Raw genomic sequence first — 21,317 nt, 5'->3', positions numbered from 1 at the left:
CCAAATGACAGTAATTATAAATTATCCTGGCGTCTTTAAGAAGTTAAATTTAACCCACTCTCTTTCAGTCTAACTTTCTTCCCTTTCCTATTAGCTTTTTTTCTTATCACTTATTAAAGTTTAATTACCAAAGCTAGAAATGATGATGGGAGGATCTGAATACACACATTGTAAATATAAAAACTGAGCTCTTCATACACTTCCTATATCACATGATTTTTATTATTTTATCAACTGCTGCCTCACAGGATAAAACAGTGTTGCTTCCTACTATTTTATTCCATATTTATCAGAATTTTTTTATTTTTAAAAAATGATTATGGCCACACCTGTGGCATATGGAAGTTCCTGGGCTAGGGGTCAAATCAGAGCTGCAGCCAAGGCCTACATCACAGCCATAGCACCACCACTTCCAAGCTTCATCTGTGACTACACCGCAGCTAGTGCCAATGACGGATCCTTAACCCACTGAGCGAAGTCAGGGATTGAACCTGCATCCTCATGGACACTATGTAGGGTTTTTTTTTTTTTTGTTTTTTTGTCTTTTTGCTATTTCTTGGGCCGCTCCCATGGCATATGGAGGTTCCCAGGCTAGGGGTTGAATCGGAGCTGTAGCCACCGGCCTACGCCAGAGCCACAGCAATGCGGAATCCGAGCCGCATCTGCAACCTACACCACAGTTCATGGCAACGCCGGATCGTTAACCCACTGAGCAAAGGCAGGGATCGAACCTGCAACCTCATGGTTCCTAGTCAGATTCGTTAACCACTGTGCCACGACGGGAACTCCCTATGTAGGGTTCTTAATCTCCTGAACCATAACAGGAACTTCTCAGAAACTTATTTTAATTTGAAGAAGGCTTTTGTTTGATTATCATAACCAATCATCATTTTTTGGACATATGAATTTCCTAATAGTTTTAGTCCTAATCTTTCTCCTAGGTGTCAGTCAGAGCCATAAGTGCTAACTATAGACATACTCTCAAAATCAAACATCCCCAAATAAAACTTAAAATGGCACCATTATTTTTTCCAATCCAGAAATGAAAAATTTTTATACTAATCTCAACTGTTTTCTCTCTTCATATATTCAATCAACACATCCTATCAATTCACTAAACTGGTTTCCCACACCTACCAGACTTTCAACCCTCCAATCTATCCTATATCACTTAGCTCTCTAAAACACAAGTCAGAATAAACACTGTTTCACAGCTCAATAACATTCCCACTGGATACAGTCCCTAGCTTAATTTTTCAAGATCCTATGTTATTCAATCCAATGTAGATTCTTTGATCTTGATCTTCTCTTCCAAGTACTCCAGTAAAAAACCCTCTTGTCCAGCCAAACTGGCCAAATAAATATTCACTTCATGCACCATAGATAGTTAAACCACAGATGTTTTTGTTTATAGCTCTTTTTAGTATTGGGGGGGGGGATAACTTCTTTTCCATTTTCCTAATCTAAGCCTTACTTCAAGACCAATTCAAGACTTCCTTTTTCATGAGGTTTTCCAACTGCCACAGTTCTTTGACTACTCTTTATCATCTTAACATAGTGCTCTATTCACAGCAGGTACTCAATAATGTCTGATTATTCCTGGGGTGATCCTTCAACCCAGTTTGCCCGGGTCCTTATTTAAACCTGCTGTTTCAGCATCTCAGCACTTCCTTGACTCTCAAATAACATCTGGGTTTGTACAAAAGATCACACACTTTAGTTTTTCCTAATTTTCAGAACATTATTATTTATGACTTAGAAACATAAATGGAGCAAAGTTACTGGCATAAGACACTTATTCCTGCAATACAGCACTAAATATTTCTGGTTAAGTAGACACCATACCGTAAGTATACCTTAAGACAATACTTGGGGTGATTTTGTCTCTCCAGGGAACATCCGGCGATGTGTGACATTTTTGTTTGGTCAGGGATGTTGCTAAACATTCTACAATACACAGGACAGCCTCCACAACAAATAATTATCTGACACAAAATGTCAATACTTTCACATAACAGTTACTAAGGTCAAAATGATATTTTTAAATAATGTAGATGTTTTATAAGAGGAACTAAACAAATCTGATCTTTAATCATTTAGCTTCATATGATTGTTTTTATGCAATCACTTGTAAGTGGTTAAGATGAAATGGAAAGACTATAACTATGGATTTAATGCTTTGGTTTGAATTACAGTTTTGCTATGTGCATCTGGGCATAAAATGCTGGTAAATCCCAGAGGCTCAGCTTTCTAGCCCACAAAAGTAGCTACACTTTCTTTCCCACCTATGCACTACCCCCACACTAATCTTCCCAAAACACCATTTTGTTGGAGTTCTCGTTGTGGCTCAGTGGTTAATGAATCTGACTAGGAACCATGAGGTTGCGGGTTCGATCCCTGGCCTTGCTCAGTGGGTTAAGGATCTGGTGTTGCCATGAGCTGTGGTGTAGGTTGCAGATGCGGCTCGGATTCCGCGTTGCTGTGGCTCTGGTTAGGCAGGTGGCTACAGCTCCGATTCGACCCCTAGCCTGGGAACCTCCATATACCATGGGAGTGGCCCTAGAAAAGGCAAAGAGACAAAACAAAAAAATAACAAAACAAAAACACCCCCCACCATTTTGTTAACACTAAAAAATATCCTCCTAGATTTCATAAGCCATCCACAGCATGGTCTCTGACCCAATGATTCAACTTTCTCACTCGTTCTGTAACAAACCACTATTTTCACAGGCTTCTCTTTACCCTACTCAAATGAAGGATTCATTCTTTTCCCTGTACTTTTTGATTCTGACAAAACAGCAAGAAATACCTTTCCATCTGTACCTAAATTCTAAGTCCTGACTCTCACATTCAAGTCTAAATAAACTTTTTTTCTATGAACTCTTATTGTTGATTTCAGAGAGAATGGAATTCTGTGTTTATTCTGTCTCCAAGCTAAACTTTAACCACCTTGAAGGTTTAGTATCAAGCCACAGATTATTATACTTATGATTATGATTACAAATGATTGTGTAGCAGCTACCAGTGGCCAAACACAGTGCTAGACAGAAATTCAAAGAGGAGTTAAGACAAAACTAAATGATTATACCTCATATAGTGATGGTTGTTAGCTCTCAGTCACAGGCTGTACTACCACTGAACCCTACAGTGCCTGCTCATCCAGTTGCCAACCTGCAGATTCAGGTTTCTAGAATTCATCAGTTTTGTTTTGGGTTTTTTGTTTTTTTTTGTTTTTTTTTTTGGTCTTTTTAGGGCTGCACCCCTGGCATATGGAAATTCCCAGGCTAGGGGTCCAATGGGAGCTGCAGCTGCTGACCTAAGCCACAGTCACGGCAATGCCAGATTCTTAACCCAATGAGCAAGGTCAGGGATTGAACCCGCATCCTTATGGATACTAGCTGGGTTCATTACTGCTAAGCCACAACAGGAACTCCCCATCAGTTTTGGGGGTTTTTTTATAACCTTATTTTTTACTTTATTTTTTTTTCCTTTTTTTGGCTGCAGTGGCAACACTGGATCCCTAACCTATTGCACCAGGCCAGGGATCGAACCAGTAACACTACAGAGACAAGCCAGACCGCTGAGACAAGCCAGATCATTAACCCACTGTACCACAGCAGGAATTCCCTCCCCCATCAGTTTTTTTTCATTTTTTAATCCTCTCCAGATCAGCTCTAGCTAAAAACTACCAATGGCAAACACAAGTTTCACTACAATAAGTCAACACAAGACCCATTATCTCCCTCTTAGAGGGGAAATTAGCAGGCTTACACAAAAGATATCCACATTCTAAAATTACCAAATTAGGAGTTCCTGTCGTGGCTCAGTGATTACTGAATCTGACTAGGAATTGTGAGGTTACAGGTTCGATCCCTGGTCTTGCTCAGCGGGTTAACGATCCGGCATTGCCGTGAGCTGTGGTGTAAGTCGCAGACTCAGCTCGGATCCCGCGTTGCTGTGGCTCTGGCATAGGCTGGCAGCTACAGCTCCAACTCGACCCCTAGCCTGGGAACCTCCATATGCTGTGGGAGCGGCCCAAGAAATAGCAAAAAGACAAAAAATAAAATAAAATAAAATTACCAAATTAAAGTACTCTTTCTATATCTACTAGTTATTAATAAAGACATAATCTCTATAATTACAAAATACAGTACTAATAAGGCATTAAATGCATATATTTAAAAACCTCCTAACTTGATAGCATCTATTAAATTCCATTCCTCAAACTTATCAGACTCACAGGTCATTTGCAAACTTAGTCTGGCCCACCCCTGCTTCTTATTCACACTTTTCAACCAAACACCTTTAGCAGCTACACATGGTGCTATGTTTTTGATTCTCTCACAGGCAGATGAGCAGAAGCTCTAAAATGGAGCAGTGGGAGGGCTGTGTGTGGGAGGGATTTCCTTCTAGTAAACTGTAGAAGTGGGAGATAGTTTGATTCATCCTCATGAAATCTAAACCTCTATTTTTAAATAAACACTCTCTCCTCTCTTCATCTTTCCAAATGTTGTCTTTTTTTTTTTTTTTTTTTTTTTTTGGTCTTTTTAGGGCTCCGCCCATGGTATATGGGGAGGTCCCCAGGCTAGGGGTCCAATTGGATCTGTAGCTGCTGGCCTACACCACAGACACAGCAATGCAGGATCCTTAACCCACTGAACAAGGTCAGGGATCAAACCCAGGTCCTCATGAAAGCTAGTGGGGTTTGTTAACCACTGAGCCACGACGGGAACTCCCTTGTCTTTCCAAACATTTTCATAAATTTCTTATCAGATATTATAGTACTATATTAGCTTGCTTCTACTATTTCACATTTCAAGGAGATACAATCACCTTTTTTTCCTCTCTATAATCCTTTAACATCCTCAAGAAATTTCAAATTTATTCTAGAGTGAGCCTTTTCCAAGATCAAAGCAGCCTGTACATTTTATATTTTTTGAACCTTCATCTTAAACAAGCTAGTTTGTTCTCAAAGGGGTCCATTTCCTCCATAACTTAGATTCCTAAATCAAAGATCCCAGCAGATATGATTTTGAGTAAATAGCTCAAGCGAAATAAGAACATATAGGAATTCCCTGATGACACCGCAGGTAAAAGATCCAGCATTGTCAGTGCAGTGGCGTAGGTTCAATCCCTGGCCCAGGAACTTCCACATGCCCCAGGTACAGTCAAAAAAAGAAAGAAAGAAAAAAGAACATGTATTACTGAAAGCCTTAAAACCTAAACGCTTTCACAAGTTCATTTTTGCTACTGAACTATGACAACATGTAGTATGCTTTCATTAGTTCAAGTTATTACTCTAAGGAACAGTACATTATTATAATTCAATCCATTTACATTATGACACTACTTAATGCCAAACTCCTTTTTTTTTTTTGCCATAGCATATGAAAATTCCCAGGTCAGGGATTGAATTTATGCCCCAGTTGTAACCAGAGCCTCAGCAGTGACAATACCAGATCCTTAACCCTGAGCCACAAGGGTACTCCAAATTGTCTACTTTTAAAACCATGTCAAAATTAAACTAATTTACAGATATAGTTATAGATAATGTTCCTAGCAGGAGGGCAAGAAGGCAGACATCTGGGTAAGTGAAGAAGAGAAGGAGCCCTTCTGGGCTACCAGGGCATCAGCACCACCAGTTACCCTGTAAAGTGTAACATAAAGATCTGCATGCAGAGTAGTTCCCAAAACATGTCTGAGGAGACCAGTAACATCAGTGACACACAGGGCTCACAGAATATGAGCTACATACAGACTGTGGAAGTTCTCATCTGACATTCCTGGAAGATTAAGAAGTTTGATTTGGGGGTGGGGGGCACACATGCAGCATACGGAAGTTTCTGGGCCAGGGATCAAATCTGAGCCGCAGCTGCGAACTACACCACAGCTGCAGCAATGTCAGATCCTTAACCCACAATGCTACAGCAGGAACTCCAGAAGTCTGATTTTTTTTTTTTTTCTCCTCTACAAAAACGGACTACATACTTCAGGTAATATCTGATAAACTTGTTCAGACTTGTAGAATTCCATTTTTATTTATTTTTTTTTTGGAATTTCATTTTTAAAACACTAAATTAAGGAGTTCTCTGTCATGGCTCAGTGGTAAGAACCCGACTAGGATCCATGAAGGTGTGGGTTCGATCCCTGGCCTCGCTCAGTGGATTAAGGACCCAGCGTTGAGTGAGCTGCGGTGTAGGTTGCAAACCTGGCTTGTAACCCACATTGCTGTGGCTGTGGTATAGACCACAGCTGCAGCTCTGACTCAAACCTTGGCTCAGGAACTTCCATATGCCACAGGTGTGGCCATAAAAAGAAAAAATAAGAAAAATTTAAAAATAAACTTACTGGAACCAAAATTTTCATCTGTAATACATAATAACATCAATGGCTTTTTAATGTATATGTTGTATTATGATCCCCACCCCATGCGACCACAGAGTAACGAAAGTGACTTAAATCAGCAGGATTTTTTTTTTAAAACGATAAAATCAATTTATGTTCACAACAGAAAATTTAGGATAGAAAGTACAAAGAAGTTTAAAACAAAGTGTAACTGTTATCCTACCAAAGGGAATTTTATTGTTTTAATTAATTTATTTTTTTGTCTTTTCTCTTTCCAGGGCCACACTGTGGCATATCGAAGTTTCCCAGCCTAGGGATCGAACTGGAGCTGCAGCTGCCGGCCTACACCACAGCCACAGCAATGCCAGATCTGAGCCACGCCTGTGACCTACACCACAGCTGATGGCAACACCAGATCCTTAACCCACTGAGTGAGGCCAGGGATTGAGCCCGTGTCCTCATGGATGCTAGTCAGGTTCGTTAACCACTGACCACAATGGGAGCTCCCCAAAGGGAATTTTAAAACTGGTTTTTGGAGTTCCCACCATGGCACATAAGGATCGGCACTGTGTCTGGAATGCTGGGACAGCGGTTCCATCCCCAGTCTGGCACAATGGGTTAAGGATCCAGGGTGGCCGCAGCTGCAGTATAAGTCATAATTGCAGCTCAGATCTGATCCTTGGCCTGGAACTCCATATGCCACAGGACAGCCAAAAAAGATAAAACAAAATACAAAAACAAAAACCACCCACAAAAAATGATTTTTAACATCAGACACTATATATAGACAGTATTTTCATTAATTCATTCACGGAAAAGTACAGTTTCAATACTGCCATTAGGCAAAGCACGTGTGAAATTCCTCCTTTGTAACTGGCATAGGGGTCATACAAGTCATGCAAGAAATTTGGTCTCATTATTTTACAGCTTCACCTCATTTCAACTTAACATCACTGACAATTGGACTGATTCAATTTAATTTAATATAATTGAACTCTTACTACACACAAGATACTGAAAGTCTGTTCAGACACAAAAAGATGGACACAACTGTCCCCTCTTCTTAAAAACGCTCACCGGAGTTCCCGTCGTGGCGCAGTGGTTAACGAACCCGACTAGGAACCATGAGGTTGCGGGTTCGGTCCCTGCCCTTGCTCAGTGGGTTAACGATCCGGCGTTGCCGTGAGCTGTGGTGTAGGTTGCAGACACGGCTCGGATCCTGCGTTGCTGTGGCTCTGGCGTAGGCCGGCGGCTGCAGCTCCGATTCGACCCCTAGCCTGGGAACCTCCATATGCTGTGGGAGCGGCCCAAAGAAATAGCAAAAAAAAAAAACAAAAAAAAAACGCTCACCATCTGGACTATATAAACCAAAGTACAAGGTTTCGGTGTTACACATACTCTAAAAACATATATAAACATTGACAGGTAATGTTGAAGAGGAAGTAAACCAAATGGGAAATTTAGAATTTCACAAAGGAGAGAAAAAAGGTACTCCATGCGGAACAAACATTAAAAGGTAATAAGCATGAATATTCATGACGTTTTCTGACAACAGCAAGTAAATCTAGGGAAAAGGTGAGGTGGAGTTGGACTGCTGAGAACTTCAAATATCTCACTCATTTTTATTCACTAGGCATAATAACGACCTAACAGTTTTCAAAACTCAAACCTCTCCTCAAAAAGGAAAGAATCAGCCAATACTGAGGACATTCAGAGAAATGTGTCATAGAGTTAGGGGGAAAAAAAAACCCACAATGCTTTTTTTTTTTTTTTTTTTTTTTGGTCTTTTCTCTTTTTAGGGCTGCACCTGCAGCATATGGAAGTTCCCAGGCTAGGAGTCGAACGGAGCTACAGCTGCCAGCCTATACCACAGCCACAGCAACACAGGATCCAGCTGTGTCTGTGACCTACCGCACAGCCCACAGCTCAGGGCAACGCCGGATCCTTAACCCACTAAGCAAGGCCAGGGATTGAACCCATGTTCTAATGGATGCTAGTTGGGTTCATTAACCACTGAGCCACGATGGTAACTCCCACAATGTTTTTAACATTGCTAAAGATCTTAGCTACATATACCTACTTAGCCCTTTGTCTTGAAGGTATCTTATGCTCCCAAGTAGACTACAACATTTTAATCACAGAACAGAGTTTAGAAGAACTCGTAGAAGTGACCTAATTCAACTTTTTCCTTCTTTGCAACATCCCTTGCTATAAGACCATTAAGCAGTCTTTACTGCTGAAGGTTATTCACAACACCTTGTCAAGGCAGTCCATTTCTTCTAGGAACAATTGTATTAGAAAACTCTTCCTTATAGTAAATAAATATTTGCCTACCTCTAATGTATACCTATTGTCCTAGCAGTGATCTCCAGAGTTATACAGAGTAAGTCTAAACAATCAATCTATCTACAGGTTAAATAAATCAAGATCATATATTTTTTTTATCAGGCAACCATTCAGTCTTGGTATGAATTTCAAAGCACTATATTAGCTAGGTGACTCTGAGTTTAGTTTCCTTACCTGTAAAATGGGGATTACATGACACCTGCTAGAACAAAGATGAATTCTGAAGACAACAATAAATAAATAAGCCAGACACTAAAGGACAAATACTATATGATTCTATTTATATGAGGTACCTAGTGTAGTCAAATTCATATACACAAAAGTTGCCAGGGACTGGGGCAGGAAGAACAGGGGAATGAAGAGTTACTATTTATCCAGAGTTTCAGTTTATAAAGACAAAAAAGTTCTGCTAATGGATGGTGATGACTGCAGGACAATGTAAATGCATCTAATATGCCATTGAACAGTACACTTAAAAATGGTTAAAATGCTTATTTTTTGTTTTGTATATTTTATCCCCATTTTTAAAGATAGGGATAACACTAACTATAATTCAAAATTGAGCAATTAAATGATTTAACATGCACAAAATGCCTTATACGATACTTGGCATATAGAACATTCTCAAACAATAATGATTGTAATATATTTTATCAATCATGTGGTCCTTCTTAGCCAAATTCCATTTTTTAAGAAGGCAAGAAAATGTATTATCATTTCTCTCAGTATTCCTGACATTGCACTGCTCACACACAGGGGCTCTAAATATTTGTTCCACTAAAGAAAAAAAGTGTAAAGCCATGTGAGAATCACTGGGAAAACCACTGCTAAAAAGGAATGCTCATCTAAGATGTATAACTTCTGATTCATTTAAAAACACGCCCGAACCATATTACTTTAAAGTACCATCTCCTTGGTACAGAAGAGTCTAGAAAACAAAACTCCAAAGTGTTAATCAGTGAATGATTGCCAAATTATAAGATAAATATTGGTGATTACACAAACTGAATGCTTTATTAACCTTACCATATTGGCAAATTCTACCAATGGCCCCCTACAAAAAGCATACACAAAACAAAGAGGTCAGGTAATAAAGTCCATTTTCAGAAGTGAAAGGCTATGAGTTCTCTGGTAGTGTAGCAGGTTAAGGACCCACGCCATCACTGGTACTGCTTGGGTTGAAGCTGTGGATTGATCCCTGGCCCTGGAATTTCTGCGTGCCACAGGCACAGCCAAAAATAAAGACAGTTCCTTCCTTCGGTAAAAAGTATAGTTGTTTTAGGTGAATTTAACAAAGAAAATGAAGATTTACAGAAAACTAGGTTAAAAGTATTCTGTTTTACAAAAACATGGGAGCCTAAAAGTACCGGTACATGCATAAAAAAAAAAATTTAACTAAAAATATTAAGTCGCTGTAAATGTAAAAATAAGGATGATATTACAGGAGCTGATTACAAAAAAAAAAAAAAAAAAGGGTTACGAGTGAAAAACATGGTAAGTAAAAAACCACATACCTATCTATCTCTGAGTTAGGGCAGACACCAATAACATTTACTGATAAGAAGTCAATCTGAGTTTAAAGTGTCTTCATAAACATAAAAGAAAATTGATTTACAGTAAATGGATTTAACAAGATATCTGAGGAACTTAACAGATTTCAAATACCCCCCATTGTGTGTGTGTGTGTGTCTTTTTAGGGTTGCACCTATGGCATACGAAGTTGCCAGGCTAAGGGCAGAATCGGAGCTACAGCTACCAGCCTACACCACAGCCACAGCAATGCCAGATCTGAGTTGTATCTGGGACCTACACCACAGCTCATGGCAACACCGGATCTTTCACCTACTGAGGCAGGCCAGGGATCAAACCTGAATCCTCATGAATACTACCACTGAGCCACAACGGGAACTCCCAAATCCCAAAAATTTTTAAGAAAAAGAGAAATCATTACCATATTTTTATGATTTCATGGTCTGCAAAAGTTCCTAAGGGCCTCACGAAGAGCCTGACAACTCATTTCAATTTTCTCTAACATCTTTATTCTCAATCTGTTGTCTCCTCTACAGATATACGGAGGTTTTGTCAGCAATAGTGAATCTCTCAAAGAAAAAGGAACAAAAATAATAAAGCAACAAATTTCTGGATACTGACAAATAATTTTAACAAGTACTGATTAGATAATATAGTCTTTACGCATATACATGCAATACTAAACTCTCGTCTACAACGGTGCAGCAGAGTAGATAAATAAACAATCTAAAACTCATTTAGAAAGTATTTTACACATACGTCTGTCTTTTGCCCACACGTAAATTCCTTTTCAATCAGCACAAGTCACAGTAGGAATGGAGAAAACAATATGGGGACTTGAAGAGAAGATGGAGGAATCAGTTCCTAGGCCTCCCTCTCAATAATGAATATTTTAAATAGTAACATAAAGATTTTTATGAATTATATACACTTTTTCATTCTTTTACATGAGGCCCTTAATAAATTTTCATAAAGACCATTTTAAAAGGGTCCTTTTGGGAGTTCCCATTGTGGCACAGTGGAAATTAATACGACTAGTATCCATGAGGACACGGCTTCGACCCCTGGCCTTGCTCAGTGGGTTAAGGATCTGGTGTTGCCGTGAGCTGTGGTGTAGGTCACAGATGTGGCTTGGCCTGCACTACCGAGGCGTAGGCTGGCAGCTCTAACTCCGATTAGACCCCTAGCCTGGAAACTTCCATGTGCCTCAGGTGCGGCCCTAAAAAGAATATAAATAAATAAATAAATAAAAGGGTTCTTTTGGAAGGTCTCTGGTGGCATCCCGAGTTGTCACTGCTCTGGCTCGGGTCACTGCTGTGGCACGGGAACTTCTGCATGCCACAGGGCACAACCAAAAATGAAATAAAATAAAAGCGTCCCTTCTTTGAAAATCAAGACTCTTTCTTTCATCAGTAAAAAGTATACATGTTTTAGGTAAATTTAATGTAGAAAATGCAGATTTATGGAAAATTAGAGTATTCTGTTTTACAAAAACATGGGAGCCTAAAAGTACAAGTACATGGAAGAAATGTACAGCAACACTAAAATTAAGGTACAACAATGCTAAAATTAAATTTAACTAAAAATGTTAGGTAACTATAAATAAGGATGGTATTACAGGAGTTACTGCAGGCCTGCAGGTCAAAGGAAGATAAGAATGATGTTACTTATCTAAAACAAATTTCAATTCTAATAAAAGAAAAGATGTAATAGTGGTGAGACCACTTAAAATATTTAGACATCTTCTGAAAACCTTATCTTGTACACAGATCACCTAAGAAATTCTTGATTTGCCTCAACAATTAATTTCTCACAAGGCTGGAGAAGGAATGAAAAGAACTGGACCTGTTTCATGATCAACAAATAAACTGGGGATACCAAAATGATCAAAATACTGGAAGAGGTTGTTTCACTTTGCAGTTTATAATAAAATATAAAAAAAATTCAAAACATTAATATGCAAACTAATTTTCAGAAAATTTGATCTAAAAACATTCAGAGCACATTTGATGATATAAAGAAGTTTTTTTTAGTTCTTTTAAATTTTATTGAAGTACAGTTCATATACAAGGTTGTGGTAACTTCTACTGAACAACAAAGTGATTCAGCTATACATGTACACACATCCATTCTCTTTCAGCTTCTTTTCCCACATAGATTCTCGCAGAATACTGCATAGAGTTCTCTGTGCTATATACAACATGTCCCTGTTGGCCAATCATTCCATATATACCTGAGTGTGCATATGCCAATCCCAAATCCCTAGTCCATCTCTCCCACCCCCCAACCTGTTCCCTTTGGTAACCATAAGTTTTTCAAAGTCTGTGAGTCTCTTTCTGTTCTTCAATGAAGTTCATTTATATCTTTTTTTTTTCAGATTCCACATTTAAGTGATATCGCAGAATGTTTGTCTTTCACCGTATAGACTAACTTCACTTAGTACGATAATTTCTAGGTCCATCCATGTTGCTGTAAATGCAAAAGAATTATTTTTATTTGGGGTGGGGGGGGGTAAACTGGTACTGTAGTTATGTTTAAAAAGAGTCCTCCTCTTCTACTACTATATCTAATAATTAAAAGGTATAATGTTTGAGATGGAATTTGCTTCAAATTAGTCCAGAGAGTTTGAGGTTTTAATGATACAGTGATATAAATGAAATAAGAATGGCATTAGTTGCTAAGTGTTAAAGCTGGGTGATGAATTAAGTGGAGGTGCATTTTGCTGTTCACTATACTTTTATACATGTTTGAAATTTTTCATAGTTTTTCTTTTTAAAGTTCACTGCAAAGATAGGCCAGTCTAGAACTAAAATAAGATAGTGATGATGACGACAATGATGAAAGCTAACATATATTTAACTTGTGCCAAGAACTGTTTAAACACTTTACATATATTATATTTAAACTATATGGTTGGTACAAGAACTAACCATTTTAAAGATAATTATGAATCTCAAGCACAGAGAGAAGGTGGTTGACAAGGTCACAGAGTTGACAAAGGAGGGAGCAGGGATTTGAACTCAGGCTATCCAGTTCCAGAGTCATGACTCTTAGCATCTGACTCCCAGGGGCTCCAAAGGCCTTCCACACAAGAATAATGAGCACAAAAAGAGGTCCTCAGATAAAGAAATTAATTGAAATGTACACGGGACCCAGGTTGTTAAAGACAAATGATCAAAACACAGAATTTGGGGGACATATAATAGCCAAATGTGAATAACAGTATAAATTTATGAAGAATAACATAAAAAATACAGACAATTTGATAGACTAACTAGGTTCCAACCTTAGCTTGGCCACAAAGTTGAGTGACTAGAAGCAAATTATTTAACCTAAGCTTTATTTTCCTCATCTTTAAAATGGGGTTTAATAATAGTTTAACCATACTGGGTTATTAAGATGAAATACTGTATATCATAAAGTACTTAACAGATTACGCCCCGTGTTAATGCAACAAATAATTGTTAGTGATTATTAAAAATAAAAAACAATAAAAGTCACATTGAAAGATGTCCACTTTTACCCAACACCACACTTGATGTTCCAGCCAGAGCAATTAGGCAAGAAGATGAAATAAAAGTTATCCAGATTGGAAAAGCAATAAAATGACCTCTACCAGCAGATGACATGATCTTATACATAAAGAAATCCACATCAAAAAAAAAAAAATTACAGCTGATAAATTACTTTGGCAAGATTGCAGGAGACAATGACATCAACATACAAAGGTCAACTGTATTTCTACACACTAGCAGTGAACAATCCAAAAATGAAAGAAAAATAATTCCATTTGCAGTGGCATCAAAAAAGAACAAAATGACTAAAAATAAAATGAACAAAAGAAATGTAAGACGTATACACTGAAAACTATAAAACACAGTCAAAGAAATTAAAGAAGACTTAAGTGAATGGAGAGACATCTAATGGCTATGGACTGAAAAAAGAATCAGTATTGTTAAGATCCCTAATTGATCTACAGATTCAATATAATCCCTTTCCCCTTTCAATACAATGCCTTTTTTTTTTTTTTTTGGTGAAATTTACAAGCTGATCTCAAAATTCATATGGAAATACAAGGGTCTCCGAATGGCTAAAACAACTTTGAAAAAAAATAAAACTGGAGGATTCACACTTTCTAATTTCAAAACTTACTAAAAAGCTACAGTAATCATGAATGTGTAGTACTGGCCTAAGGACAATCAAAGATCAGTGGAACAGAATTGAGAGTTCAAAAATAATAAACCCATATTTTATGGGCAACTGATTTTTTTTTTTTTTTTTTTGCTTTTTAGGGCCACATATGCTACATACGGATGTTCCCAGGCTAGGGGTTGAATCAGAGCAGGAGCTGCCAGCCTATACAACAGTCACAGCAACACAGGATCTGAGCTGCATCTGTGACCCACACCACAGCTCATGGCAATGCGGGACACCTAACCTGCTGAGTGAGGCCTGGAATTGAACCTATGCCCTCTAGGGTACTAGTTGGGTTGGTTACCTCTGAGCCACAACAGGAACTCTAAAGGGCAACTGATTTTTGACAAAGCTGTCAAGACAATTTAATGGGAAGAGAAAAGTCTTCTCAACAAATTGTATGGGAACAACTAGATATCCATATGCAAAAAGAATGAATTTGGCCCCCTAACTCACACCACATTAAAACTCAGAGTGAATCAAAGAAGTGTTTTGCCAAGGATGGAGAAAAACTGGAACCCTTGTATAATGCCAGGCTGGAATGAAAAATGGTGCAGCTGCTGTATAAAACAATAAGGTGGCTCCTCAAGAAATTAAATCAGAATTACCATTTGAACAAGCAATTCTACTTCTGGGTATATATCCACAAGAAGTGAAAGCAAGGCCTTGAGCAGATATTTATAAGCCCACATTCATAGCAGCATTATTTACAACAGCTAAGAAATGGAAGCAATCCAAGTGTCCACTAAGAGATGAATGGATAAAGAAAATGTGTCATATACATACAATAAATAGAATATTATCCAGTCTTAGAAAAGAAGGGAACTATATCATATGCTACAACACGGATGAACCTTAAGGACATTATGCTAAGTGAAATAAGCTGGGCACAAGGAATTCCTGCTGTGGAGCAGTGGGTTAAGAATCTCACTGCAGTGGCTTGGATCACTGTGAAGGTGTAAGTTTGATCCCCGGCTAGGCGCAGTGGGTTACAGATCCAGCATTACCACAGCTGTGGCAGAGACTGAAGCAGCAGCCTTGTCAATCCCTCGCCAAGGAACTTCCATAAGCTGCCCGTGTGGCCATTAAAAAAAAAAAAAAAAAAAAAAAAAAACTGGTCACAAAAAGACAAAGTCAACATTATTCTACTTACAGGTATCTAAAGTAGTCAAACTCATAGACTCAGTTGCCAGGAACTGGAGGAAGGAGAGGTAAAGAGCTGCTATTCTGTGGGGGGAGAGCTTCAGTCATGCAGGATGGGAGGGTTCTGGGGATTTGCTGTACAACAATGTGAAAGTAGTTGACACTACTGCACTATAAATCTGGAATTGTTGGGAGGCTAAATTGAGGAAACTGAAGTTCAGACGAGGCAAGGTGATAGACAGTAAACCAAAAGGTAGCTTGAAACAGGCTTAGGTCTACCCTTCCAAACAATGAAAATAACAAATTTTATCACCAAATTATTGTTGACCCAAAAGCTGTCAATCCAAAATATTATGGCAGAGTCAAAAGCCTTTCTAGAAATTTCAGACCGGATGGATTCCTTGCAAAATTCAAAACTAGCTAAAATAAAATGTTTGTAAAGTTAGAAAAGGAAAAAGCCAGAGGATTCACCATGAACAAGCCAAACCAAATTACTGCAATTTCTATTTTGATACATTTACTTCACTGCAGGTAAGCGCTCTTTAAGCACCATATAGCTTAATTATAGCAAGCCATTTGGCAAAATCTACCATGATGTCCATACAGGCAAAATGGCACATGGACTTGATAATAATAAGTAGAACTAATAGTTACTCAACAACCACAATGTATGGTGACTAATGATAATCTGTAGGGAATCTAGTTGAGCTACACAATTCAGAGCCATCTACTCTGTCATTTTAATATTTTTACCAACAACCTAAATGAAGAACCAGTAGGTATGCCTACCAAATATAAAAACGACCAAAAAAACTGGAAGTAGATAGTATTAAATGCCTTAACCATCACTAACAAAATGAAATGTAAAAGCGTAAAATATTTAAGCTCAAAAAATTCATTACAGAAAATTAGGGTTAGGGAGACTTGGTTTAACAACCTATGTATAAAAGATACGGAGTGTAACTGACACGGCTCATATTAAGCATAAGTAACAAAAGTTAAAACTGTTGATGAAATATTTGGTTTCAAAATAACAGCATTTAGCTCAAGCAAGACATATCTACCACACACTGTCTGCTCAAATATCATCTAAAATGCTGAGTACAGTTCTGAGTACAATGTTTAATGACAAGAAACAACTAGAATTCATTAAGAGAAAAATGACCACGGCTGAAAGATCAGAGAATTACCATTATCTAAGGAATGATTAAATAAATGGGGATTGTTTTACTCTGAAGAAGAGATGAGAATGCTCAGAGTGTGTGGTGGGAAAAAAGTTAGCAGGGTCATGACAGTAGTATTCAAGTAGTATAAGGGGCCATTTATGTGGAAAAGGAATTATACTTGGAGAAAGCAAAATATAGTGGGAACAGCATAAGCTATGATGTCATAAAGACCTGGATTCAAATACTGGCTCTATTATTTACCATATATTATTTGATGCTTAGAAAGAGATTAAATTTCCTTACCTGGAAAATGATACCTAACTCATAAATGAATAAAAAATTAAACACAATTAAGTTAAAAATGTTTATAAGCTGCCTGGCATAGCCTGTCACACTGTGATGCAAAATGTTAGTTCTCTTCTCTAGACTTTTCCAAGTTGTTCTATAAGGGTGTTTTTCAAACTGAGAACCACCCATTAATGGATTAGCATATCAGCTCAGCAGTGGTTTGTAACTAGCATTTTTTTCTAAAGAAACAGAACAGAACAGAAAATATTAGTGCTTACCACAGGTACTAAGTAGAGTTTTGTGAAACTTTTGTTTCAATTATTCATATACCTGTGCACTACGCTATAGCATAAAATGTAATTATCATGAAGCGGGGTCCGGAAAAAAAAAAAAAAAAGCTGTGAAAGCCACTACTCAAAGAACAACCCTACTTTCTAAATGTGTTCTACATATCTTAGTTCCTTGGGAGCACAATATAATAAATTTAGGAACCAAACCATACAGTATTAGAGATTATATTCAAAACATATTGGCATCGAAAAGTCCAGCATTAAAGAAACCTGTTTTTTCTGTTGTTGCTGAACCTTGTTTTTCCCATATTTGATCTCAGACCCATAATTATTTTTTCACATAATATCTATTAACACCTTCAGTACTAGCATTTCATGGTATACATTTGGGGAAAAACATTTCTCTAGATGAAAGAGAAAGAAATGGGTATAAGTTACATAAAGTAGATTTCTTGCTTGCAAAGAAAAAACTCCTGACTGTGAATCCTGCTCTAACTTCCACTAAAACTCACCACCCCTCCTAACATACTCCAAACACATATTCCAAAGCACTTTAAATATGATTTTCAAACTTTTAATTCACATAAATCTTTTCAGAAAAAGTGTAGGACATCTATAATATTGATATGTAATCAGGATCAGAGTAGTGATAAGCAGGTACCATCTAGTCAAAAGAAACTTCTGCCATAGTATTTAAAACGTGCTCTACCTGAACAAATAAACCCTCTGCTCAGAAACTAAAGCAGCGAAAGACTTAATCGGCTTCTCCAAGTGGAGTCAATGTGTTCTAAGAATACATAATCTAAAATGGGCTGATGAGTGCAGCTAATCCTCATTATTATTAAGAGAATCATTATCATCATCACTTGGAAGAGGCATGTGATGATATTTAGATGATTCTGGTTTCTTTTAAAGTGTATAGATGCCTAGGATTCCTTTGCAAGGACGTGATTTCACAGTAATATGAAAAACTGTCACTACCACAGTCAGTTCTAATAATATTTGGTGTCACTTGGCAATAAAATAAAGTCTTGACATCATACAACCAAGAGTATTGCTGTAATTCAAACCTTTCTAATTGGGACTTACAAATACCTGACTCTGCTCCAGCAGTAGTCAGGCATAAAATGCCCTTCCCACTTCTTACCCACCCTCAGACTCCAAAGTCACCTCTCCTCAAAGTTTACCCCAACTACTTTATTTATTTATTCATTAATTTATTTATTGTTTTTTTAGGGCTGCACCTGTGGCATATGGAAGTTACCAGGCTAGGGGTCAAATCAGAGCTGTAGCTTGCTGGCCTACAGCACAGCCACAGCAACGTCAGATCCAAGCCGAGTCTGCAACCTACGCCACAGCTCACAGAAACACAGGATCCTTAACCCACTGAGTGAGGCCAGGGATCAAACCCGCATCCTCATGAGTACTAGTCGGGTTCATAACCCACTAAGCCACAACAGAAACTCCCCAACTACTTTAGACTATTATTTTCTTCCCAATTTCTGGGCACTCTCAGTACTTTTTGTCCCTATTACTCTTTTTTTTTTTTTAAGCAACTCAAGGTGTATTTCCTAGCTTATTTTACTCCTGCATAAAACTTGGCTCCCAGTAAGACTGTAACTGCCTTAATGAACAGGGATCAACATTTATGAATCTCAAGATCCTGAAAGCATTCACTAAATATCTCTTGATTTAAACAATAAGGCTTAAGAGTTATAGCAGCTAGTCTTGGAGAGTTCATACGCCAGGCTCATGCTAAAAGCATACATGGATTATCTCATAATCTTTGTAACTCTATATAAGAACTATTATTTTCTCCATCAAACAGAGCAAGAAAGTGAGGCTCAGAGTAACTTGCCCAAGGTCTTAACAGCTACAAAGTATCTGAGCCAGGGCTTGAATCCAAGCAAAGCTCCTACCTAATTACCTCAGTTAAGTTCTGTAAAGTTACAGCCCTGCAATACCAGCGTCCATGATTTCAACTGCACCAAGCCAGAAGTTTCAACAAAGAGCAGAGTTATTTCAGCTAAAAATTAAAATTTCAAAACAGGATAAATGAAGACAAATTAAGAATTTCCCACTGACATCTTCGTGCGGTTGCAATAAAACTCGGGGGAAACTGCCTCCCCCGTCCTTCATATATATGGAAGTGATATCAGAGTGTGGGTCACAATTTTACAAAGAAGTGTCTTTTGACAATACAGTTCGGTTCAGATTTTTAAAGAGGGCTCTTTTTCTCTGCCTCTAGGATGACATGGAAATGAAAGGTGGATTAACTGTCACTTCACAGCTCCGAAAAAATGCCAGACCCAACTCTTGTTTTTAAAAATGAGAGCCAGGGCTCTTGTTTCCACCCGTGACTCTTCACACAAAGCAGCACCATCCCCTGCCCTCTTCACACAAAGCAAGCTTTACCCCACTACCCAACCGGGAGTGCTGATTCATAAGATCTCCCCATCGCCGCCAGAAAGGTACCCATCTCCCACTGATCCAAAACACTGACCACTGCACGGACTTGGGCCACTCTGGTCTGCTTCCCGCACTGGGTTATACTACATCGGCTGACCCCTCCCCAACATCCAAAACGCCCAGACCACCATCCCAAAGCCAGTATGTCACACAAAGCAGGAGCTCTTTCTTCAAAGCGGTTTCCCATCTCCGACTCCTCCCACAGCAAACAGCCCTTCCTATGCTGTGCCAGCCTCTAGACCCCAACGGGGTCCAAAGCCCAGAGGGTCCTCAACCCAGAAGAGAACTAGCTACAAACCCTGCTCCCTTTGCAAGCCTCGAACCCTCAACTCTCACCGACCTTTCTGCAACCCAATCAAAACCACGAGTCCCCCGTCAGAGAGCGGATCCCGCCACACAAAAGCGAGGTGTCTTAACCAGAGGACCCTCGGAAGACGCTCTCCGCCCCCAGGCCCATCCCCGCCCAGCCCCGGCCCGGCCCGGAGCCCCGCGCTCACCAGCTCTCCTCCTCCTCCTCCCAGCCTGACAGGCGCTCCAGCTCCTCGGGCCGCAGCGGCTCCACCTCGTCCAGCAAGCCACCCTCGCCTGCCGCCAGCAAGGAGGTGGCGTCCCGCAGCTCCTCGCTACTCGTCCGCCTCGGGCCCGTCCCGGCCCCGCTGCCCGACTTGGCGCTGAGGCCCAAGGGGAAGCCCCGAGGGGAGGCCGTACCGGAGGAGGGAGTGGACCCACCGGTCCGAACCGGGCTGCCAGGCCCGAGGGAGCCGGCGCCCTGCACGGCCCCGGAGCGGCTCCTCAGCTGCTCATTCTGCTTCTCCAGCTTCTTCACCAGCTCCTGCAGCTTCCGCACCTCCTGGTCCGCGTTCACGTTGGAGTTAACGTCCTCCATCCCGGCTCCGCCGCCTCTGTCGCCCGCCACCCGCTTGGACTCACAGCGACAGGGAAAAAGCCGGAGGAAAAAGGTGCCGCCGCCGCTCACTCTAGCCGACGCGCCGGCATATAGCAGGGCCAGGCCCCACCGCCAGGGTCCCCTCTGCTTCGGTTCCGAAGCGCCGCTGGCCCCAGCCGTGCCGCCTCATCTGCGCCGGCTCCAGGATTGGGGGAGGCGGCGCCAATATCCGGCCTCAGCCGCCATCTTCCCTCCGTCCCTCCGCCCCCCTCAGCCCGGCCCCGTCGGTGACCTCAGAGCGTCGAGGGTGGACAGGCAGCGGGCGGACGCTGAGAGGACCTGGCGCAGATCTCGTGGAGGGGCGGGGCCATGGGCGAGGCCGGTGGGGAGGGCCCGAGTGGGGCGGGCCTTACACCGGAAGGGGCGGTGCCTATGCGTCAGCGGAGGTGGGCGGCTGCCCCTCAGGCTGGGCAGAGCGATTCCGGTCTCAGGCAGAGCGGAGGGGAGTGTGGACTTGGCGGTGGGTGGGGCTAAGGTTGCTCTCAGAGGCGCTCCCTTAGCACCGACTATTGGCAGTGGATGTGTACCGGCTGGTGGGACCGGCGCCCGGTCCAATCCTCCTTCTCTGCTGGTTCTCGGGTGGGCGCTCAGCTGGGCCCC

The 21,317-nt window shown here is 40.2% G+C and overlaps 1 protein-coding gene across 2 annotated transcripts in view; it reads right to left on the bottom strand.

Annotated features, from left to right (window-relative positions):
* Window positions 1–21,020, bottom strand: part of SLAIN2 (SLAIN motif family member 2) — a 79,167-nt gene extending 58,147 nt beyond the window's left edge. The window contains exon 1 of one of the 2 annotated variants that reach the window (XM_005666635.3): window positions 20,269–21,020. In XM_005666635.3, coding sequence (XP_005666692.1) covers window positions 20,269–20,657 — 389 coding nt within the window. In that variant the 5' untranslated portion in view covers window positions 20,658–21,020. The remainder of the gene's footprint in view (window positions 1–20,268) is intronic. The other variant, XM_003356917.5, reaches the window with a different exon arrangement.

The sequence above is a fragment of the Sus scrofa genome, chromosome 8, assembly GCF_000003025.6.
Source record: "Sus scrofa isolate TJ Tabasco breed Duroc chromosome 8, Sscrofa11.1, whole genome shotgun sequence".
In the NCBI taxonomy this organism is placed as follows: domain Eukaryota; kingdom Metazoa; phylum Chordata; class Mammalia; order Artiodactyla; family Suidae; genus Sus; species Sus scrofa.
Note: the sequence above shows the minus strand (reverse complement) of the source record. Positions and strands in the feature narration are given on the sequence as shown.